Source organism: Pongo pygmaeus, chromosome 17, assembly GCF_028885625.2.
Source record: "Pongo pygmaeus isolate AG05252 chromosome 17, NHGRI_mPonPyg2-v2.0_pri, whole genome shotgun sequence".
In the NCBI taxonomy this organism is placed as follows: domain Eukaryota; kingdom Metazoa; phylum Chordata; class Mammalia; order Primates; family Hominidae; genus Pongo; species Pongo pygmaeus.
In genome coordinates this window covers 47,762,608-47,785,878 of record NC_072390.2, presented here as the reverse complement: position 1 = coordinate 47,785,878, position 23,271 = coordinate 47,762,608, and the positions used below count along the sequence as shown (strand labels likewise).

At 33.7% G+C, this 23,271-nt stretch overlaps 1 protein-coding gene across 4 annotated transcripts in view; it reads left to right on the top strand.

Annotated features, from left to right (window-relative positions):
• The window catches only part of CCDC178 (coiled-coil domain containing 178), a 515,145-nt gene that overhangs the window by 155,900 nt on the left and 335,974 nt on the right, over positions 1 to 23,271 (top strand). For all 4 annotated transcript variants that reach the window (XM_054461207.2, XM_054461206.2, XM_054461208.2 and 1 more), the window contains exons 13-14: positions 20,534 to 20,629; positions 20,779 to 20,915. In XM_054461207.2, coding sequence (XP_054317182.2) covers positions 20,534 to 20,629; positions 20,779 to 20,915 — 233 coding nt within the window. The remainder of the gene's footprint in view (positions 1 to 20,533; positions 20,630 to 20,778; positions 20,916 to 23,271) is intronic.

The following is a 23,271-nucleotide window of genomic DNA, read 5'->3' as shown; positions in this document are numbered from 1 at the left end:
CTTCCAAAGCGCTGGGATTACATGCATGAGCCACCCTGCCCAGGCATTTTTTTTATTATTATTTTTAAACTCTACCTCTTGCAAGTAAGATTCAAGATTTGAGATTTTCAAAAATTTTTTAAATTTTATTTTCATTTTTAAATGTCTTAATTTTGTCTCATTCATGCAGTGTAGAGAATATTAACCTGAATTCATATGAGAATGATTTACACTGCTACATAGGCAAGAGAGAAGGATCCAGAAATAGACAAGACAAAAACAAACAAACAAAAAAACCAACCCACTAAACCAAAAACACTGGGCTGAAATACTAGAGGAGGAGGAAATGGCATCGAGGAGAAGGAAGAACCTAATATTAAATAGATAGTAGTACAAGTTTCTCTACATTGTGCTTGTTTCTGTCTCCAGCCTCTTTCTTGCTCCTACTTCCCCTCTGACCACCTGAAACAACCTCAGGACAACCGAATGTGCCACATATTTTCATTCTTCCAGCTCTTTATAAATACTCTTCCCTCATAATATAATGTCTGTTTGACACTGTTCATTCTCTCAATCCTATTATTGTGTAGCTGAAATCTCTTATTTTAAATCTCAACTTGGAAGGAAGGAAATCCTTGGTGAAACCATCTCTTAACTTTCTTCCTTATGCTTTGAACTCTAACTACATTCTGTGTTTACCCCTATGCTGGCACTTATAACACTCTGTTGAAATTAATGATTAGTTGTCTACTTCTTAAGGTTTTTAAGGGCAGGAGATGCATTGTGACTCTTCCTTTGTCTCTGTGTAGTTTGTCCAATGCCTTTCCCATATTAGACAATAAATGCTTGTTGAGTAAGTGAGTGAATCAAGGAATAAATGGAAGGAAGAAAGGGAAGGAGAGAGAAGGAAGAAAAGGAAGGAAGGAAGGGAAGAGAGGGGAGAGGAGGGGAGGGGAGAGGAGGGGAGGGGAGGAGGGAGGGAAGTAAAGGTAAATGGGAAGGGGGAAAATCCTAAACCTTGTGAGCCTGTAAAGAACTTGGTGACCTGGAATGTAGAGAGTAGCCATTCACAGAATCTTCGGTAATTTAAAAGAATGCCTGTAGCTTTCCCAGGGACTACTATAAAAGCATCAGGGAAGTATAGCATAATCAATAAAAGTTTTAAAAATATTACATACTGTTGACAAATAGTTATTACCTTGGTTTAATAATCATGCTGAAATTTGTCTATATCTATAAAAATATCAGCATGAATAAAATTTTCAAAAAGGGAACACTTATTCAGTAAACCTACAATCACTTTTTTATTTCTTTGATCATCTCTAAAATGAAAACGCTGGCCCTCCTCAATTTGTTGTTTTAACAAAATGTTATTTATTTATTTGTTCATTCGTTTATTTTAAGACAGTGTCTCTCTCTGTTGCCCAGGCTGGAATGCAGTGGCATGATCTGGGCTCACTGCAACCTCCGCCACCTGAGATAAGTGATTCTCCTGCTGCAGCCTCCTGAGTAGCTGGGATTACAGGTGTGACCCACCATACCCAACTAATTTTTTGTATTTTTGGTAGAGATGGGGTTTCGCCCTGTTGGCCAGACTGGTCTTGAACTCCTGACCTCAGGTGATCCACCCACCTCGACCTTCCAAAGTGCTGGGATTACAGGCGTGAGCCACCACGCCTGGCCACAAAATGTTATTTTTGATGAGAAATTGGTTATATATTTATAAGGTTAGTGATATTTTTTAATTATAGAAATCGTTTGGAGACTATCGTACATTCTAGAAGAGATGAGAAAAATGAAGTTTAGATATATTAATTTTTTCTGCATTTTGCTCATTATAAACCCTTTAAGCTAGATTTTCAAAGAGCGCATGTTAAGCATTCAATTAAAAGCAACGATGTGCATTATTGCCATGCATTATTTTTTGGTATGCAATTGAAACTTCCCACTTCAAGAGAAAAATAGAAGATTTGTGCTGCCTAATTGCACATACAACTTAAAATGATTTTTTTTAATTTCAAGGCATTTTGTGCTTTCAATTTAGAGTCTTTACCTCATTAACATACACTTTTCTCTAATTTGTGTCATTGGATCTATGAAAACACATTGTTTCCTTTTCATTTCTAAAAACAATGGCCTTTGTTAGCCAGAAAACCTCTTGAAATTGGCTCAGTGCATTAAAGTAATGTTGAGATCAAATCCTTTTTAAATGTAAAGGAAAGAATTTTCTATAAATCCCTTTCCCATGTTTATAGTCTACTCCCAAGGTTCAGAATTTTTTTAAGAAAATAATTTTATGATGTGCAATGTTTAGTTTCTTGTAATATAAAAAAGGCATTTATATCTGATTTTATCAATTGATAAAAATAACTTTTAGGGATTTAGAAATATTTATGAATTTTATATTTTATTGACAATCACATAGACACACAAAATTATTTTTTAGTAACTTAGTTTTCATATAAATGTTGCATATAAGTGGATTCCTTCGGTATATTAGTTGGTATTTTCATAATTTTTGAGTATTGTTTTTGTTCATAGAAAGCTAATTTACATTACTAACATATTGGCCTATATATTATACAGTATGAATGTAAACACCACAAAATACCCATTCAAATATGCTTTTTGATTCATACATTTGCCTCAAAAATTTCAAATTAAGGAAATTCCTTCTCAAAAATAGAGAAAACAATAGTTATTTCTAATACTAACAATTTATCAAACAGGAAGCCAGCCTAGAGAAGCTGAGTGATTTTCTAACAGACACAAAGCTATTAAGTGGCAGAGCCAAACTACAACCCAAATTTTTGGACTATGAAAACAGTAGTGTTTCATTACACAATATTCATATATGTGTTTTGTAGATAAAATAGGATAACATTTAGAAAAATACACATTGCTGGCCAGGCGTGGTGGCCCATGCCTGTAATCCCAGCACTTTGGGAGGCTGAGGCAGGTGGATCACCAGGTCAGGAGTTTGAGACCAGCCTGGCCAATATGGTGAAACCCCATCTCTACTAAAATATACAAAAATTAGCCCAGCGTGGTGGTGCACACCTGTAGTCCCAGCTACTCAGGAGGCTCAGGCAGGAGAATCGCTTGAACCCGGGAGGCAGAGGTTGCAATGAGCCAAGATTGCGCCACTGCACTCCAGCCTGGGTGACAGAGTGAGACTCTATCTCAAAAAGAAAAAAAAAATACACATTGCTAATTTTTTAAATAATAGGATTTCAACACTTTTTATGTGTGTATTTTGTGTGGCATATATATTAAATATTAAATGACATCTGTGAAATTGGCTTTTACTATCTTTTATTTTAAAGAAGTGCTTAATGTTATCTAAATGCTGATTTCAAATATATACTAATGGCAATGCTAAAGATTTTAAAAATATACTCTGATTATAAAAGCAGTTTACATAGGAATAGATGTTCATTTATAGAAAATGCTGTGAAGATTATTTTAGTTTCTCATTTGACCTATTGAGATGATGTATTATATTAATATTTAACCATTTTTAAATTCATTAGATGAACTCTGCTTGGTTATGGTTTATTGTTCTTTTAATTTACTGCTGAGTTTGATTTGCAAGGATTTTATTTAAGATTTTGCATCCATATTCATAAGTGAGTCTGTATTCCGGTGTTCTTAATTTGTGCTATATTTGATAGATGCTCTTATCAGGATTATGCCAGCTTTACAAAATGAATTTTGAAACTTTTCTTCCATTCTTATTGCCTAAATAATTAATACATATTTAAATAACTTTCTCTTGAAAATTTGATAGAACACCTTGGTGATTTTTTTCCATTGTTTGAATTATTATTTTCTTTTTCATGGACCACTGTTTTATTTAATAACATAATTGTCCTATCAGGCTATGTATTTCTTCCTGAGGTTAATGTTTAATTTTTTAATGGCCCAGGAAATAATCTAAATGGATTAAGATTTTCAAATATATTACCATAGCATGAAACGGAATGCTTGCTTCCATTTTTGCTGTTATGTTATTTCTAATTGTATATGTATTTTCACTTTTTAAATTAGATTTAAAAATTTTTAATAATTTATTTAAAAAGAAACGATTATTAGATTCAATAATTTTAGAATTTTCAAACTTTTAATGTGTTAATATGTACTTTTATAGTTACAATTTCTTTCTTTTTTCTTTAGGCTTATTCTTTTACGTTTTACTTTTCACTTCCCTGTTTTTCATGTTTAATGTTTGTGTGTATGTGTGTGTGTGTGTCTGTGTGTGTGTGTGCATTCTTTCTTTTCCCAAGAGCTACAGTACAGTTACATTTCCTGATATTCTTTGTGGAAAATTCTTTGAAAGTCATTTCTGTCTTCAATTTCTCTCCTTGCATTCTCACATAAGATTATTCCAGTCAGGATCTGCCCCACAAACTCTGCTTCAATTGCTATTAATGAATCCTGTTTTCTTCCTTACAACCCTCAGAAAATCTGATGGGATTCATTATAGAAACTATGATATAAGGTTATTTTAAGGCATGTTTTGAAAGGCACAAATACTTAATGCTGATTCCTCAAAGTTTAGAATATACTCAAGCGAGTAGAAAATATTGATCTATGATAACACCATCCAGATGTAGTCACTGTTCGTGGTTTTTGGATATAAACACACAGGCCTTGTAATATATATAAATGATGATATTATCATATGCATATAGTAATCGATGGCATGTTTCTTCTTTCATGACATAAAAACTTATTTCAATATTGTATTTTACAATTAATTTTAAAAGCTTTAGAGTTTCTTTTTTAACTTTTAAGTTCAGGGATACATGTGTAGGTTTGTTACATAGGTAACCTTATGTCATGGGGGTTTGTTGTACAGGTTATTTTGTCACCCAGGTACCCATTAGTTATTTTTCCTGATCCTCTCCCTCCTCCCACCCTCCACCCTCTGATAGGCCCCAATGTGTGTTGTTCCCCTCTATGTATCCATGTGTTCTCATCATTTAGCTCCCACTTATAAATGAGAATATGCGGCATTTGGTTTTCTGTTCCTGTGTTAGTTTACAAAGGCTGATGGCCTCCAGCTCCCACCATGTCCCTGCAAAGTACATAATCTTGTTCTTTTTATGGCTACATGGGATTTCATGGTGTATATGTACCACATTTTCTTTGTCAGGTCTATCATTAATAGGCATTTAGGTTTGATTCCATGTCTCTGCTATTGTGAATAGTGCTGCAATGAACATACGTACACATGTGTATTTTAACAGAATGATTTATATTCCTTTGGGTACGTACCCAGTAATGGGACTGCCAGATTGAATGGTATTGCTGCCTTTAGGTCTTTGTGGAATCACCACACTGTCATCCACAACGATGAAGTAATTTACAATCCCACCAACCGTGTATAAGTGTTCCTTTTTCTCCACAATCTCACCAGCATCTGTTATTTTTTTGGCTTTTTAGTAACAGTTATTCTGTCTGGTGTGAGATGATATTTCATTGTGGTTTTGTTTGCATTTTTCTAACGATCAGTGATGTTGAGCTTTTTTTGATATGCTTGGCCACATGTAAGCTTTTAGAAAGTGTCTGCTCATGTCCTTTGCCCACTTTTTAATGGGGTTACTTGGTTTTCTCTTGTAAATTGAAGTTCCTTATAAATGCTAGGTATTAGACCTTTGTTAGGTGCATAATTTGCAAAAATTTTCTCCCATTCTATAGGTTGTCTGTTTACTCTGTTGATACTTTCTCTTGCTGTGCAGAAACTGTTTAATTAGGTTCTATTTGTCAATTTTTAGTTTTGTGGCAATTGCTTTTGGCATCTTGGTCAAAGAAGGCACTCAGTCTTTGAGACTGGTTACCTTCAGATTTTTTTTCTTTTTTTAATCCTGTTGATGACCTTGGGGGTTTAATTTATATTTAATATAAGGAGGATTCAGCTGACTGACTTCGTTTCTGGGAGATTTAAGGGGGCCAGTGTTCAGCTCCTAACTCCTAGACTGCATGCTCTGACTTGGAAGGAGTTGTATTGGGCCCTGACATTGTTCTTGGCTCCTTGAGGTTTGGCCTGCGCTGGGGAAGCAAAGGTGCAGCAGCTGCAGCAGTGTGCTAGTGGATGCAGGGGTGTCTGCCTCCCTGCCAGCTTTCACCACAGTGGCAGAGGCAATGCAGCTTGTTGGGGGGGTGGGGGAAGGAGGCCCCTGCTGGAGACTCTGTGTGTGGTTGCCTTGGAGGTGGTGGTGGCTTGTGTTGGCTTGGGTCCAGAGTGCTGGCAGGTCTGGGTGCCTTCTCTGTGCCCTGCAAGCAGGAGTGATCACTCAGGGTGTGGGAGGATCCCCTGTTCTCTGCACAGTATTAACACAAGGGGTAGACACCGGCGGGGAGCGGGGTTTGCTGGCTCTGGGCCCTCCGAGGCTCTCTGCAATGGCCATCAGCAGGGATGTTGAGGGTCCAGTTGCACTCCCATGTGCTGGCAGGGCAAGTAAAGCAAAAACTCTCCCATGCAGACATGTGCCAGGGTAGTGATGTGGTGACTTGCCATGAGCCCAGGTAAAGCTGAAGTATGGAGAGAGAGCATGTGGGCTGGTGTGTGGCCACAGGGGCCATCTTACTGGAGCTCTCTATTTCTTAGGTATGGTTTACCGATGCAGAAGCTATGGTGTGGGCCCCAGTTGAGACTGCCCTATAAGCAGGTATGGCCGGACTGGGGACCCGGGAGAGGCCACCAGACCAAGGAGTGCACAGGTCAGACTAGTCTCATCTGATGTGCAGGACCGGCTTGCAGAGATCAGGTCCAACAGTTCCCCTAGGTCTAAAGTCTCTTACAGGAGCAAGTCGAGCCCAGAGGTATGGCCACCCCTAGCTGTGCTGCACTACAGATGCTCTCACACCAAACCCTCTGGGCTCCACATCAGCTGGCTTGCTGCCCTTACCACTTCTCGAGGAGGCTCTCCGTGCCACCTCAAGTGTCCATGGTGGTCGAGGGGTCCCTTCCTGCCGGGGTTTCAGAGGCCCGTGGCAAGAGCAAGTTGCTCCTAGCCAGTTTCACTCACCCATTCCTCCGGAACTGTTGTGGTTCAAAAGAAGACATTTATGCAGCCAAAAAACACATGAAAAAATGCTCACCACCACTGGCCATCAGAGAAATGCAAATCAAAACCACAATGAGATACCATCTCACGCCGGTTAGAATGGTAATCATTAAAAAGTCAGGAAACAACAGGTGCTGGGGAGGATGTGGAGAAATAGGAACACTTTTACACTGTTGGTGGGACTGTAAACTAGTTCAACCATTGTGGAAGTCAATGTGGTGATTCCTCAAGGATCTAAAACTAGAAATACCATTTGACCCAGCCATCCCATTACTGGGTATATACCCAAAAGACTATAAATCATGCTGTTATAAAGACACATGCACATGTATGTTTATTGCAGCACTATTCACAATAGCAAAGACTTGGAACCAACCCAAATGTCCAACAGTGATAGACTGTATTAAGAAAATGTGGCACATATACACCATGGAATAGTATGCAGCCATAAAAAAGGATGAGTTCATGTCCTTTGTAGGGACATGGATGAAATTGGAGATCATCATTCTCAGTAAACTATCGCAAGGACAAAAAACCAAACACCACATATTCTCACTCATAGGTGGGAATTGAACAATGAGAACACCTGGACACAGGAAGGGGAACGACACACTCTGGGGACTGTTGTGGGGTGGGGGAGGGGGGAGGGATAACATTAAGAGATATACCTAAGGCTAAATGACGAGTTAATGGGTGCAGCACACCAGCATGGCACATGTATACATATGTAACTAACCTGCACATTGTGCACATGTACCCTAAAACTTAAAGTATAATAATAAAAAAAAATGAGCCCCCATATGCAATAGCCTTTGCAGGGTTCCCAGCTTTCTCCCCCTTCAACCCAGCTTCTGTGTCCACTCTTGGTGCCTTCCCTCTGAAGATCTGTTAAAAGCACACCAGTAGTCTCAGTCCCTCCATGGGAGCTGTTCCACTTATCTGCACCTAGTTGGCCATCTTGCTCTCTCTCTCTCTTTAGAGTTTCTTAAACCCTTGTCATTGGATATTAAGTGTGTTTTAATTTTTAAGTATTACAAAAGAAGCTGTAATAAATATCTCTAAAACTTTTTAATTGAACATAACTATTCATTTTAAGCAAAATGGTATTGTGATAACAAATAATGAAAGTTGAATTATACAGTAGTACAAGAAGCACAGGTAGAAATGATACACCTTAGCATTCTGCCAAAGCTTAAATAATTTGCCAGTATTTTCACATTTTCCAAAATTCTTAAAACCTTAACTTTACCCTTTTTCAATTCACTTTTAAGAAGACATCTTTATGAATTGAATTTCATATCATTAATTCTGTGGGGTTATGAGACTTGTCACATTGTCTATTGGATCTTGTATGGCAACTGGTTCACAATTTTGTACTGTGTTCACCCTTTAATTGTATAATTTAGATGTTGGTATTGGCATTGTTTCCTTGAATATAAAATAAGTTTTGAACATTACTTTAAACATAACCAAAACTACATAATAACTCTTGGTGATTATATTGTTTAAATCTAGAGGTATCTTTCCTTCAATATAATTTACAATTTAAATTATTTATTTTTTAAGATAAAAATTGTTTTTGTCTTTAATAATTATTATATTGTAAAAGAGATAGATTTTGGAAGTTTTATAATTGATTTCAGTGAAATGGAGAACTAAGAAAACTTACTCTCATTATAAATAGCACGTATTTAAAATCACTTTGATTTTGTATACATTTGATGCTTTATGATTAACTCTTAGATGAATCTATCCATTTTAATTTTATATATATTATCTTTCCATATTGTCCAGCAGATTTCTTGTACTTCACAGTCCACATTTAGAGGTAACTTCTGTGTATTAAATACTGTCAGTATTGGTTGCTAATAGTAATATTCTCTAAAGGATAAATGCTAGAAGGTGGTAAATTCAATCATTTTCTAGCTGCCTTGTTGGTTTTGTATATGATAGAATAAAGCCTATATTCTATATATAAATGCTAAAATTTTAGTTTTATGTTTAGGCATAATATAAAAATATTATTCAATCAATTTTAATTGAAGTTACTTTTAGAGGGGTGGATCTATAGGCTCCTTAAACAAGAGGGCATCAAGGAAATTTAAGGGTGTTACTCCTCAACTATTTCAGTGTAGCCAAAAATAGAGAAGTGATTATCTTTTTAAAAAATGATAAACTTGGCTTCTTTCTCATGAAGTAAATATATATATATATGTATGTATGTGTATGTGTATATATATGTATATGTATGTATGTGTATGTGTATATATGTATGTGTGTATATATATATATGTATGTATTTTAGGATCATTGGAAAGTCATAATTTCTTTCTTTAGTTTCAAAGGTCCAAAAAAAGAAGACATTTTACCCCAGGATATATCAAACCTATATAGTTTCATCTGTACTTGATTTAGATGATGAGATTTTGGACATTAGGGATAATAACATTTAGATGCAAGTTTGGGCTTTGGTTGGAGATTTGTGGGCACCCTCAGAGGAGGTGAATGTATTTTGCATATGGGCGGGATGTGGATCATGGGCCCAGGCAGTGCAGTGTGGTATACAGAATTTGGATTCTCATAATTTGTGCCCTTCATGTCATGCTTGTAAATATGCAAGGTTACATGGGCAGAAGGATTTTGTAGTTGTAATTGTGTTTATAATCAGTGCCATTAGATTGGGAGATTATCCTGGATTGTAATGGTAATTACATGAGTCTTTGAAAGCATAACTTTCTTTTGGCTGAGAGCAGAACAAGTCAGAGAAATGTAGAGTCAAAGAGTTCCAAAGCATGAGAAGCGCTCAGCCAGTCATTGCTGACTTGAAGATGGAGGGGGCCACATATAAACTGTGAAAACATAATACATTCTCCCTGGAACTGTAATGAGATTACAACCTTAATGAGATTAGAAATGGGTTATCCCCCAGAACCTCTAAAGGAGAGCCCAGGCCAACTGAAACCTTCATTACAGCTTGTGAGACTCTAAGCAGAGTACTGACCTAGCTCACCAGCATTCTGACTTATAGAAACATGAGATAGTAAATAGGCATTATTTTAAGTCAATAAGATGATACTATTCCAATTGTTCAATTACATTTTGTGTCAGGAGCATTTTTAAAAGGTTTCCTCATATAGAATTTGCAAGATTTTGAAAAGTGTATTCGTAAATTATTGTTTTGTACTTCTAGTTGAGGATTTCTCTTTTATTAATTCTTCTAACTAGTTTTGGTTTATGAAGTAAATAATGATAATTTTTACTGCACTAATTTACTAATTTTTAAAATTATTTGTGTTACTTATCATTGTTTATCTGAGGTTTTCCAGGAATACTATTATTTCATCTGCAATTAGAGATACTAATTTTTATTAATTCTTATGCCTTTAATCATTATTTTTTATCTGATTACATTGGTTAATACTTTTAATACAATGTTAAATAGTAGTGGAAATAAGTGGCATCCTTGCTATGCCCCGCTCTTAATGGGATTGCTACTAGTTTTTTTATTCCCTTAAATATGATGCTGGCTTTAAGATTCAATATACATTTTATCATGTTGTAAAGTATTGTCAGTTTCAATGTATTGAGTAGTTTTTTAAATTGGGAATGGATACTGAATTTTCTCAAGAATCTTTTCTGCCTCTAGGGAGAAGCTCATGTAATATTTCTCTCATTATCTATAATACAGTATATTAAATTAATGGATTTTCTAATTTGAACCTTGAATTGTTGGAATAAATCTTACTTGACCATTATATCGCTCATCCTTTCTTAAACACACCCCAATTTTCTTTTTACCATCACCATTAAGCCTTAGGTCACCAGTGATTTCCATTTTGCTAAATCGAATCATTATTCTTTTGTCCTCATCTTTATTAACTTACACATGCCACTTAACCAAGTTGATTTTACCCTTAGCCTTGGAAACCTTTTTCTTTTGGCTTCCAGAACACATTTTTCATGGTTTTTGCTATTTTTCTGGATTCTTGTTCTCAGTTCCCTCTACTGGTTTCTTTATATCTCCTCAAACTCCGAACATTTGAGAACCCCAGTGCTTGGTCTTTTATAACAAATCTTATATATCCAACTGCCAACTCTGAATCTCCACTTAGATATCTAGTAAGTATCTCAAGTTTAACTGTCCTAAAATTGTACTTCAGATGTGGAACCACTCTATAACCTGCATTCTTCCCTATTTCAGTTTATGACAATTCAAACCTTCCAGCTTTTCAGGCCACAACATTTGAAATATACACTGAAATGCATTTATTTATTAAAATGAAACGTTCGTTTATTTTGTGAATTTCTGGGCCAAAGAATGCACATGTTCAGCTTTAGTAGACAATGCAAAAAAGTTTTCCCAAAGAGTTATGTATTTTTCCATGCCTAACATCATGTCTGAGAAGTCCAGCTTGAGATTCACAGTACCATCTAATATTGTCGTTTATTTATTTATTTATTTATCTATTTATTTATTTACTTACTTACTTACTTTAGAAACAGAGTCTTGCTCTGTTGCCCAGTTTACATTTAGTAATCTTGCTCTTTTACTTAAAAATATCTTGTGGATATATATCAAGGCTATTAGATATGAATCTAATGCACTCTTTTAAGCAGTAAACAAATATTACATACTAGGAACATGTCATAATATCAATCAGGGCACAGTGCAGAAAACAGAAATCCCTCTATTTTAGGCAGAAAAAATTTAGAGACTAACAAATTTGCAAAGCTGGCAGAAAAAACTCTGGGTTGGACATGCAAAAATGTTTCCCAGATTGACCATAGAAGCTACAGCTTCCCTCCTCTCCCCTCCCCTCCCCTCCCTTCCCCCCTGCCCTCCCCTTTCCTAGCCTTCCTCCAAGTAAAACTGGAAATCCCTCCCTCCCTCCCTCCCTCCCTTCTTCCCTTCCCCTTCCCCTTCACTTCCTTTCCTCTTAGTATCCCTACCTTCCTTTCTGTTCTTTTTATTTTCCTAGGCTTTGCTACCCAAGAAAGCCCATTAGAAGGAACATGAAATACAGGTTTACTGACCAGTAAACATTATTCACCTCAATGACAATGTATTCAATTATTTAACTTTTAAATAAATTCAGATTGAAAATAGTTATTAACTACTGCAAACAATATTAAAATGAATAACTTTATATTTGTTGTTATGAATTGGTTCTTTCTATGGGATAGCTTCTCAAAAGTTGAATTATTGGATTAGAACTAAGTATGTTTTTCAAAATAAATATTTCTGAAATATTTTCTAAAACATATGTATACATATGCACATATATTTATATATTAGGAGCAATAGAAATGTATGATTTCTCTCATTTTTCCCGGAATGGTTGGTATTTTTAAATTATACCAACCTAATTGTTGGGTAAAAGAGGGTTACATTAATTTTCATGTTCCTGCCTGATAGCAAAGTAAATACATTTTTTTCTTATTAGCCATTCAAATTTTGTTTTTAATGCAAAGATTTCCATTAATGGCATACTATTTGATTTTAGATATTCCAATGATTAATATTTTTGAAGTTGTACATTTATTATCATTTATATTAGGAAAGGAATAAGGACATAATACTAGTGATTCCATGGATCCTATTACTTAGGCCAGGGCTAAAGTAATTGTACTTATCCAAAAGTTGCAGATTGCAAGAATTACACATGCAATGCTTAAGGTGTGCTCATGATTGTCTCATAACTTCATTTAGTAAGCCTTCCACAAGCGTTTATCAAAGGCATAGTGGTGCAAATCGTTAATTTTGACCCTTAGGCACTGAATTTTCATGTATATTTTTTCATTTTTTTTCCATTGAAAAATACTTTGTAAACCTACTTCTAGAGATTGACAATTGTTTGGTATGTAAAATATAAAATAATTTTATGCATCTGAGCTACCTGAGGCTAGATAATAGACCCTGGTTTTCAAGGGTCGTTTATGTTGTAGAGTGTCAGTATTTTACTCCTTTTTATGACTGAGTAGTTTCCATTTTCTAAGTACATTACATTTGTTTATCCATTCTTTAGTAGATGGACTTTTGGCTGTTCCCACTTTTTTTGACTCTTAAGAATAAAGCCACTCTTAAACATTCACTACAATTTTTGCATAATGTGTTTCATTATCCTTGGTTATATATCTAGGAGTGGAATTGCCAGGTCACGTGATAGTTCTATGTTTAACATTTTGAGGAACTACCGAACTATTTTCCGAAGTGACTACAATATTTTATATTACCATAGCGATTTATAAGGGTTTCAATTCTAATGCATTCTCAGCAACAATCAGTATTAGCAGTCTTTTTTTTTTTACCCCTTTTTAAATAAAGCCATCCTTAGTGGATATATAGCGGCATCTCATTGTGATTTTGATTTGCATTTCCATAGTCTCTAATAATGGAAAATGGCTTTTCCTGTGTTTGTCATTTGTATATCTTCTTTGGAGAAATGTCTATTCAAATCTTTTGTCCATTTTATATTCCGTTCTTTTTCACTTTTTATTGAGTTGTAAGTATTCTTTCTGTAGTCTGGATATTAGACCCTCATCAGATAGATTGTTTGAAAATATTTTCTCCCACTCCATGTCATGTCTTTTCACTTTCTTGTTAGTATTCTTGAAGCAGAAGATATTAAAAAGTTTAAAAACTAAAAGTTTGTAATTTTGGTGGAGTCTTATTTATCTATTTTATCTTTGGTTGCCTATGCTTTAAGTATCATATCTGAGAAACCATTGCTTAATCCAAAGTCTCAAAGACTTATATCTATGTTTTCTTCTAAGATTTGTATGGTTTTAACTATTACATTTATATTTTTTAATCCAAGTTTAGTTAATTTTTGTGTATGGTATGAAGTAGAAGTTCAAATTCATTTGTTTGTACGTGGATATTCAGTATTTTCAGCAGCATTCTTTGAAAACACTATTTTATCTCATTGAATTGTCTAGACATTGTTTTTGTTTTTTTTTTTTCCTGCAAAATTTACCATTTTAATGTATACAATTCAGTCGTTTTTTAGTTTTTTTCATAAAGTTGTGCAACTATCACCACTATCTAATTCCAGTCTATTTTAATCATCCCCCAAAGAGACTTAATACTCATTAAGCAGTCATTCTCTATTCCTCCATTCTCTAGCTCCTAGCAACCACCAATCTGCTTTCTGCCTCGGTGGTTCTGTATTCTGGACATTACCTATAAATGGGATCACATTGTTGTTAAAATCAATTGGTAATTAATGTAGTATGGGTTAATTTCTACATTCTCGGTTTTATTCCATTGATTTATATGTCTTTCCTTATGCCAGTACTACAATGTCTTGATTACTGGAGTTTGGTAAATCAATGAGGAAAGCATTGTCATCTTAATAATATTAAGTGTTTAAATCCATGGTTACAGATATATTTTCATTTAGGCCTATTTAATTCCTTTTAACTATGTGTTGTAATTTTCAGTGTACAAATCTTGCTCTGTTTAGTAAAATTTGTTCCTAAATTTTTATTCATTTTGACACTATTGTAAATAAAATTGTCTTAATTACATTTTTATATTGTTCATTGCTAGTGTGTAGAAATACCACCAATGTCTGTGTGTTGTCTTTGTATCCTGCAAGTTGCAAAATTGTTCATTAGGCTCTATAGTTTTTAAAAATAGATTATTTAGGACTTTCTCTACACAAATCATTTTATCTGCAAATACAGATGTTTACTTCTTTCTTCTCAGTCTGGAAATGTTTATTTTTTATTTTTATTTTTTTTATTTTTTTGCCTAATTACTTTAGTTAGACCATCAAATACAATGTTAAAAAAAGACAATAAGAGCAAATATCCCATCCTTTCTGATATTAGTGGAATGATCCATTTTTCGTCAAGTATGATGTTGGCTTTCACAGGTACATTTTTATCAGGATAAGAAAATTTCCCTTTATTGTTAGTTTACTGAATTTTTTTATTACAAAAGGGTATAGAAATATTTCAAATGATTTTTCTACATTCATTGAAATAATGGAAATGGCTTTGGTCCTTTATTATATTAATATGGTGTTTATTACATGCACTGATTTTTACATGTAGAACCAGCCTTGCATTTCTAGATGAATCTCACTTCATCATGATCTATAATCCTTTCTATATGTTTATGGATTCCGCAACTATTTTCTTAAGGATTTTTGTGTCTAAATTCACAAGAGGTATCAGTCTGTACTTTTCATTTCTTGTGATGTCTTGTCAGGATATGCTATCACAGTGACACTGCCTCATAGAATAAGCTGGTAAGTGTATATTTCTTTTCTATTTTTTGGAAGATTTTGTGAAAGACTCATGTTGATTCATCTTTTAACATCTAGTAGTATTCACCAGTAAAGCAATTTGGTTCTGGCTTATCTTTGTGAGAAGTTTTTGATTATTAATTCATTTTATTTGCTTGTTACAGATTTATTCAGATTTTCTGTTTCTTCTTGAGTAAGTTTTGTTAGGTGGTGTATTTTTGAGAATTTATTCATTTCATGTTATCTAATTTGTTGGCATAAAATGTTTTATAGTATTCTCTTATAATCACTTTTTGAAGGTTCATAGCAATACTCCCTCTTGAATTTCTGATTTTAGTAATTTGAGTCTTCTATCTTTTTTCTTGGTCAGTGTATGTAGTATTTTATCAAATTTCTTGAACTTTCCAAAGAACAAACTTTTGGTTTTGTTGATTCTCTCCACTTTTTGCATGTATTAGAATTCATATTTTTCTCACTGTAGTTTTTTTAAAATTAATTTTCATTCTTTTACTTGCTTTGGGTTTAGTTAGCTCTTTTTCTAATTCTTTTAGATGTAAAGTTAGGTTACTGACATAAGAGCTTCTTCTTTAATGTGGGCAATTAGAGCTAGAAATTTCCTTTAAAGCACTGCTCTAACTTCATCCAATAAGTTTCAATATGTTGTACATTCATTCTCATTCATCTCAAAATATTTTCTAATCATTCTTGAGAATTCTTCTTATACTTGTTGGTTATCAAGGAACAAATTGTTTAATGTCCATATGTTTTGAATTTCCTTCTGTTATTTCTTTCTGTTATTGATTTATAATTTCATTCCAATATGTCTGGAGAAGGCACTTTGCACGACTTCAGTCATGCAGTATCAAAGTCTCTATTTTTGTTAAATTTTCTATTTCTGTCTTTAGTTCTGTCAGTTTTTGTTTCATGTATCTTGAAGCTTTGTTGTTGGGTGGATTCATATTCGTGATTGTTATGTCTTGATTAATTGACCCTTCTGTTATTATAAAATGTCATTCTTTGTTTGTTCTAGCAATTTTTATTCTAAAGTCTATTTTGTCTGATATTAATCTAGTCACTTCAGCTCTAACATGGTTACTGTTTGCATGGACTTTAACATGGTTACTGTTTGCATGGAATTTCTTTTCCCAGCCTTTACTTTCAACATATTTGTGTCTTTGATCTCCCATGTGTCTTTTGTGAACAGTATATGATAGGACCATTTCTTTCAAATTCATTCCGTCAATCTCTATACTTTAATTAGAGGGTTTAATTTATTTACATTTAATGTAATTACTGATAAGGTAGGATTTGTATTTGCCATTCTGCTACTTATTTTCTCTGTGTCTTATGTCTTTATATTTTCTCTATTCCTTCATTACTGCCTTCTTTTGTATAACACTTTAATTACTTTGTAATTGATTTGACTATGTATTTTTGAACTATTTTCCTAGCAATTTCCCTGGGAGTGGAATTCACAATTTAATTTACAGAAAAATTATTTTTTATTAATACTAACAATTTCAGTAGTATACACATTTCTTTCTCCTCTATATTTTCTTTCTTCCTTTATTTGTCTTGCTATTGTATAAATTATATCTTTATACATTGTGTGACTATCAACAGAAATTTACGATTACTGCTTTATGCAATTGTTTTTTAAATTAGGCAATGAAAAAGGGTTACAAAATAATACGTTTATACATTTTTAATATACCTATAAAGTTATGATTACTGGTTGTCTTTATTTCTTCTGTGGATTCAAGTTACTGTCTAGCATTCTTTCATCTCAATTTGAATAATTCCCTTGAGTATTTTTTATAGAACAGATTTATCCCAATATTTGATTATCTGGGAATGTCCTAATATCTCTATTGTTTTTAAGTTATAGTTTTGCTTGGTATAGGACTCTTGGTACTTTTCTTTCTGTATTTTGTATATGCTAGTATATACCTTCTGTTTCCCATTGTTTTGACTGAAAAATTGTCTGTTAATCATATTGAAGATCCTTGACATGTGAAGTGTCACTTTTCTCTTGCTGCTTCCAGGAGTGTCTCTTTGTCTTTGACTTTTGACAGTTTGATTGTGATGTATCTCGAGTATATATCTTTGAGTTTTTACAAATGGAATTTCTTGGGCTTCCTCAATGTGTAAATTAATGTATTTTAAATCAAATTTTGGAAGTTTTCAGCCATTATTTATTTGAATATACTTTTTGCCTCCCCTCTCTCTTTTCTTCTTTGACTACTTTTACTTTTTTATGTATATTGGTATACTTCATGGACTGTCACACAACTATGAAGCTCTGTTCATTTTTCTTTATTTTTTTTCTGTTCTTCAGTCTAGATAATCTCAGTTGACTCATCTTCAGATTTGATGATTCTTTCTTCTGCCTACTCAAATATGCTGTTGAGTGCAGATAGCAAAAATTTTTTAGTTCAGTTATTGTACTTTTCAACTGTCAAATTTATATTTGAGTTTTTAAAATAATTTATATCACTTTATTAATAGTTTCTATTTGCTAAAACATTATTTTAATGCTTTGTTTTAGTCCTTTAGATCCTTGAACATATTTCAAATTTCCAATTGGATTAATAAATAAAATGTCTAATTTTCCCCTGAGACAATTTCTATTGACTAATTTTTTATTCTGCATAGTCTATACTTTCTTAATTCTTTGAATGTCTCACTTTTAGTTGTTGTTGAAAACTGAACATTTTAAATATAATGTATTTATACTGGATATCATATTTTCACTTATCCTCAGGATTTGTTCCTGTTGCTGTTTGCTGAAGTAGTAATTTTTGTTGTTTTGTTTTGTTTAGGGAACTTTCTAACTTAATTCAGTAAAGTCTGTTGTCTTTCTCATGTGCAGCCCCTGAAGTCTCTTCTCAGCTGAGGGTCTGTTAATCATTGGATAATAATCCTTAAAATCTGAAAAAAATTTATCTCGGTCTTTGCAGAAAAGTTCTGTGTGCTTGCTTAGGTTCACCTTTAACAAACAACCAGGCAGTTGCCAACGTTGCCTTAGTTTTTGTTATTGTTGTTGTTTCCTGCTTTCATAGAGCCTCAAGATCAGCAGGAGGTGAGAGGTTAAATGGCTTCTCAGGTATTTCCAGAACATGTGAATACCCTGGTCTTTCACACATCCCTGGATATTTGCAGGCTTCTAGATTCCCAGGAGTATGTTGGAGCTTTACAAAGTACTATGGATGTAATTCCACCAGCTTTCCCTTTTTAGTTTGTTAGTTCATCTACTGTTTGTTCCAATTTTTAGCCACTATCTCAGGTGGCCACAGAGTTAATCAATTGCCTGTAATTTTTTTGGACAACGATGCTCTGGGGAAAAAGCTTTTCTGGGAGAGAGTTTTTGTGCTGATGAACTCTGCATCAAATCAAATGCAGACATCCTTGCAAGTGGAGGTTTCCATAAAAACCACCAGACAGGTCAAATAAAGACAATTTTTTTGAGAACGAGGCTTTGAATACATTCTAGCCTGATTCTGCTCTCTCTGGTGGCTGCCAGAAGGCTGCTTTTAACAATAAATTATTCTTTGAGGCTTCTGTGGAGCTGAAGTGATAGGACTAGCAGGTGAAACACCACAAAGCGCACTCTTCTCACTAAGTTTAGACTGTTTTTATTAAATCAGTGCTGCCTAGATTGTTGCAAGCCTTTGGCTAATTTCGAGTGTTGACAAGGCTGATTTGACCTTTTTTTGCCAGTTTTTTTTATTACATTTATATAGGAGGGAGTTTTCAGAGACTCCTGCTTCACTATTTTCATTGATGTCTCTGCAAGGACATAATCTTGGAATGTTGGCTTTTTATTTTACATTTTTTTCATGGTCTTCTTATTTAATTTACATTTTGTTTATGGTGGTATTTTTTGACACGTACTTTTATGAAATGTGCTGTCAAACCCATCAACAGATGTCTTGGTTTACTCGGCAAGGTGACACTCCTTTAGCCCAAGATTATGCAAATGAAATCTTATTGATTACTCTAATTTGAACATGTTCTGTGTTTGCATTTAGATTTTTATTCATCTGAAACGTTACTTTTGTTATTATATGAGTTAGATATGAGGTATAGAGACCACTTTGAATTTTTTTAAACAGACATTTCACATTATTTCAGTACCATTAATTAAACAACTTCTCTCTCACTGAATTCAGATATCATTTTCTAAAAATATTGATTCGGATTTATTTCTAGCCTTTAATTTTTCCCTCTGATTTTTACTATGATTAGGAAAATAAATGTTTCCTTAATATAGAAGTATTATAGGATGTTTTAGTATCTGGTAGCACGTTTCCAATATTTTATTTTTCAGATACCTTTTGGCTAGTCTCAGATACCTTTTTTCCATGTGAACTTCATTTAATGCAGTTCAAAAAAGACTACTCCATTTTGCTCTATTTTTACACTAATGTTGGGAGAACACACATTATAGTCTATTAAACCATTTTGTAACAAATCATCCTTTTCATGTGAAACTTGATTTAGGGTTTTTAATAAGAGTTTTTGTTTACTTTATATAGGTCCTCTTCTTTTTGTCAAATTTTTTCCCAAATAATTTATATTTTTGAGAAAACTTTAAAATTATTTCTTCTATATTTTAAAAACAGATTATTACTCTTATAGATAAAAGCTATTCATTTCCTAATCCTTATATCTGGCCATTTTACCAAAATTGTTTATTGTTGTTTTAAATAGAATTCTTCTGTTTTTCTAGGTATTTAATCATGTTATCTAAAGTTGAAGATATATTACCTATTCATTTTCAGTATTATAATAGTAATATTTGATTTTATTATGTAATTGTGTTTACCTAGTCTTTCCTAAAGCATGATTAATAATGTGATAAAAGATAATATGATCTTATTCTTGAGTCTAATGAGGATATACATTCAGTATTTTATAATTCATTTTGGTATTTGCTATTGTTTCTTGATGTTATATTTGAATAATTTTTTTCTTGTACTAGTTTTTTTAAGATATGAAAACTAGATAGTGAATTTATTAAATGACTGTTTTGCAAAGTGTTAGCATGCTTATTTTCTCCTTTAACTTGTTGATGTGATGAATTATGATTCCGAATTTTCTATTGTTTTCCAATTTTTATGTAACTGAAACAAATTCTACTTTATCATGATTAATTTATTTTTTACCTTATGGAAGGATGAAAAGCTATACAATTCACTTTATTCTGTATATCTTCTTTCTTAGCTGGAAGACTTGAGAAGAGTTTATGACCAACTAACATGGAAGCAAAAAAGTCATGAAAATCAGTATCTGGAAGCAGTTAATAATTTTTATGCTGCAGTAAGTTGATTTTTTCCTACTTCCCACTTAGAACGCCATTCTCTATTTCCAAATATTAACTCATATATCTAAAAGTGATTTCATTATTATACGTTTTGCCTTTTGATAATTAGACATGTATGAATGATTCTTTTATTCTTTTCTTAAAGAAAAAAACATGGGATATTGAGCTTTCTGATGTTGCAAAAGATTTTTCAGCTATTTCTTTGGCATGTACAAAACTGACGGAAGACAATAAAAAACTTGAGATTGATATTAACAAAATAACAGAAAAAATCAATGAAAGGTAAATTTGCAAATACTTTTTTTCTTATATACCATAATCCAATATGTTAAATACAATAAACCTCTCCAGTTTGTGTCCCTGGAGTGATATGGTGGTGTTTTTGTTTATCAGTAGCTTAAAATTTAAGTTCTATTCAAAATGTTGCCTTTAATCACTCTGGGTTCCCTTTGAAAAGTCAAAATACATGTGCCATGTTGGTGTGCTGCACCCATTAACTCGTCATTTAGCATTAGGTATATCTCCTAATGCTATCCCTCTCCCCTCCCCCTACCCCACAACTGTCGCCGGTGTGTGATGTTCCCCTTCCTGTGTCCATGTGTTCTCTTTGTTCTCTTTAAGTTTTAACCCTAAAACTTAAAGTTAATAATAATAAAATAAAGAAAAAAAAGAAAAGTCAAAATAATTGTAAAAAGCTATCTTATAAGCAGTTTTACACAGCCTTATCTTACCTCTTTTTGACGTATCCTCTTATACTCAAAAATACTTTAAACTTAAAATACAGTAGCCCCCGCTTCACCATGGGAGATGTGTTCCAAGACCCATAGTGAATGCCTGAAACCACAGATTGTACCAAACCCTATATATACTACAATTTTGCAATCTGGTAACTGAGCTGGCTACTAAGTGACTAAAAGACAGGTAGCATACACAGCATGGATATGCTGGACAAAGGGATTATTCACATCTGGGGCAAGAGAGCATGAGATTTCATCATGCTACTTAGAACAGCCTACAATTTAAAACTTATGAATTGTCTATATCTGGAATTTGCCGTTTAATCTTTTCAGACTACAGTTGACCACAGGTAACTAAGCCTGCAGGAATCAAAACTTGCAGATATGGAGGACCTTATGTATGTCTTATCAACCTCATGATCTCCTTCAGTCCACTCTCAATTTTTCCTGCAACTACTATACTAGTATTCTTGGTTTGGAAACCTATGAGTTTTCTTGACTCCTCTATTTCAACTCTCATATTTAATGGATGAACAAGAACTATTCCACATACTAAATGTATTTTCAGTTTATTCTCTTCATTGCTCCACCAACAATCTAGTACAAGCTATCATCATGTCTGGCATGAACTCACAGTGACTGGCAGAACTGGTCTACCTGCAATCGCTCTCTAATACATTATCTACATTTTGATAGGCATGTTCTTATTTATCTTAACATAAGTATGATCAATTCCCCTCTATATCTGCATGAATTTTAACAGGGGTGAAAGGACCAAAGATCCCCCACCACATATCCTGCAAGGTCCCTTGAATAGGCACATCTGCTTCTACCGTCTCATGTTCTTCCCAGTTCACCCTTATTACTTGGTTCAAATACAGTAGTATTACTTCAGTTTCTCCCACTTATCACTCTTTTTCCAGCCCATACATGGTATTTTTATGCTACTTTCTTTTCCTAGAATGTTTTTACCACTTCCTTCTACCTAATTGCCACTTATCCTTAAGATTACAGCTGACTATCCTGTGAAATTCAATTCCTCTGTCATATGTACATGTGATACACATGCCTCTCATTTTCACATCTCTTCTCATATTCATAATTTTTTGTGTATGAATATTTGATTCATTTCTGTCTTCCTCAAAAATGGGAAGATCCATGAGGTCAGACCATGACTACTTTTCCTTCGCTATTGAATCCTCATCATATAGCAGAGAGTCTGACACATACTATGCTATCAGGAAAAAATGACCATGATACTTGATTATTGTATTGGAAGTTTGATAAAATTTCTTAGACTTATTTTACCTTTGGAAATTATGAAATGGAACAATTTGTAAAACTTTCTTGTATGTGAAACATACTTTTTTAAGGATGTTGGTTTTTAAAGAATAACTTAAAACTGTAGTAGCTAATATTACTACATTTTATCATTTTATAAAGAAAAAGAACCAGAGGAGCAAAAGCAAACAAACATCTGAAGAGTGGATGATCTAATAAGGACACTCATCTGGAGGAAAGGGAGAGTGTGTGACAGCAGGCACTTATTAGATTATTCTGCAGTAACACACAACCCCCAAATCTTAGTGACTCAAAATAAAAAGGTTGATTTCTCACTCACATAGTAATTTAGCTGGTAATAGAGGGAAAAGTACATTAGTGAGATCACTCAATGGCTCTTGTAGCTTCCACAGGAGGGTGATACATGTTAATACCACTCACATTCCTTTGAACAAAGCAAGTCACATGGCCAAGTGGGATGTCAGTGGGATGTCAGTGGGATGACAAGTCTAATTCTCTCAAGAATAGACGTAGTAATTATTGGGAACACAAGTACATCTATCACAAGCAGTGGGAATGCAGCTCTATTTATGGGCAGGATTTCCATGGTGTATATCTTG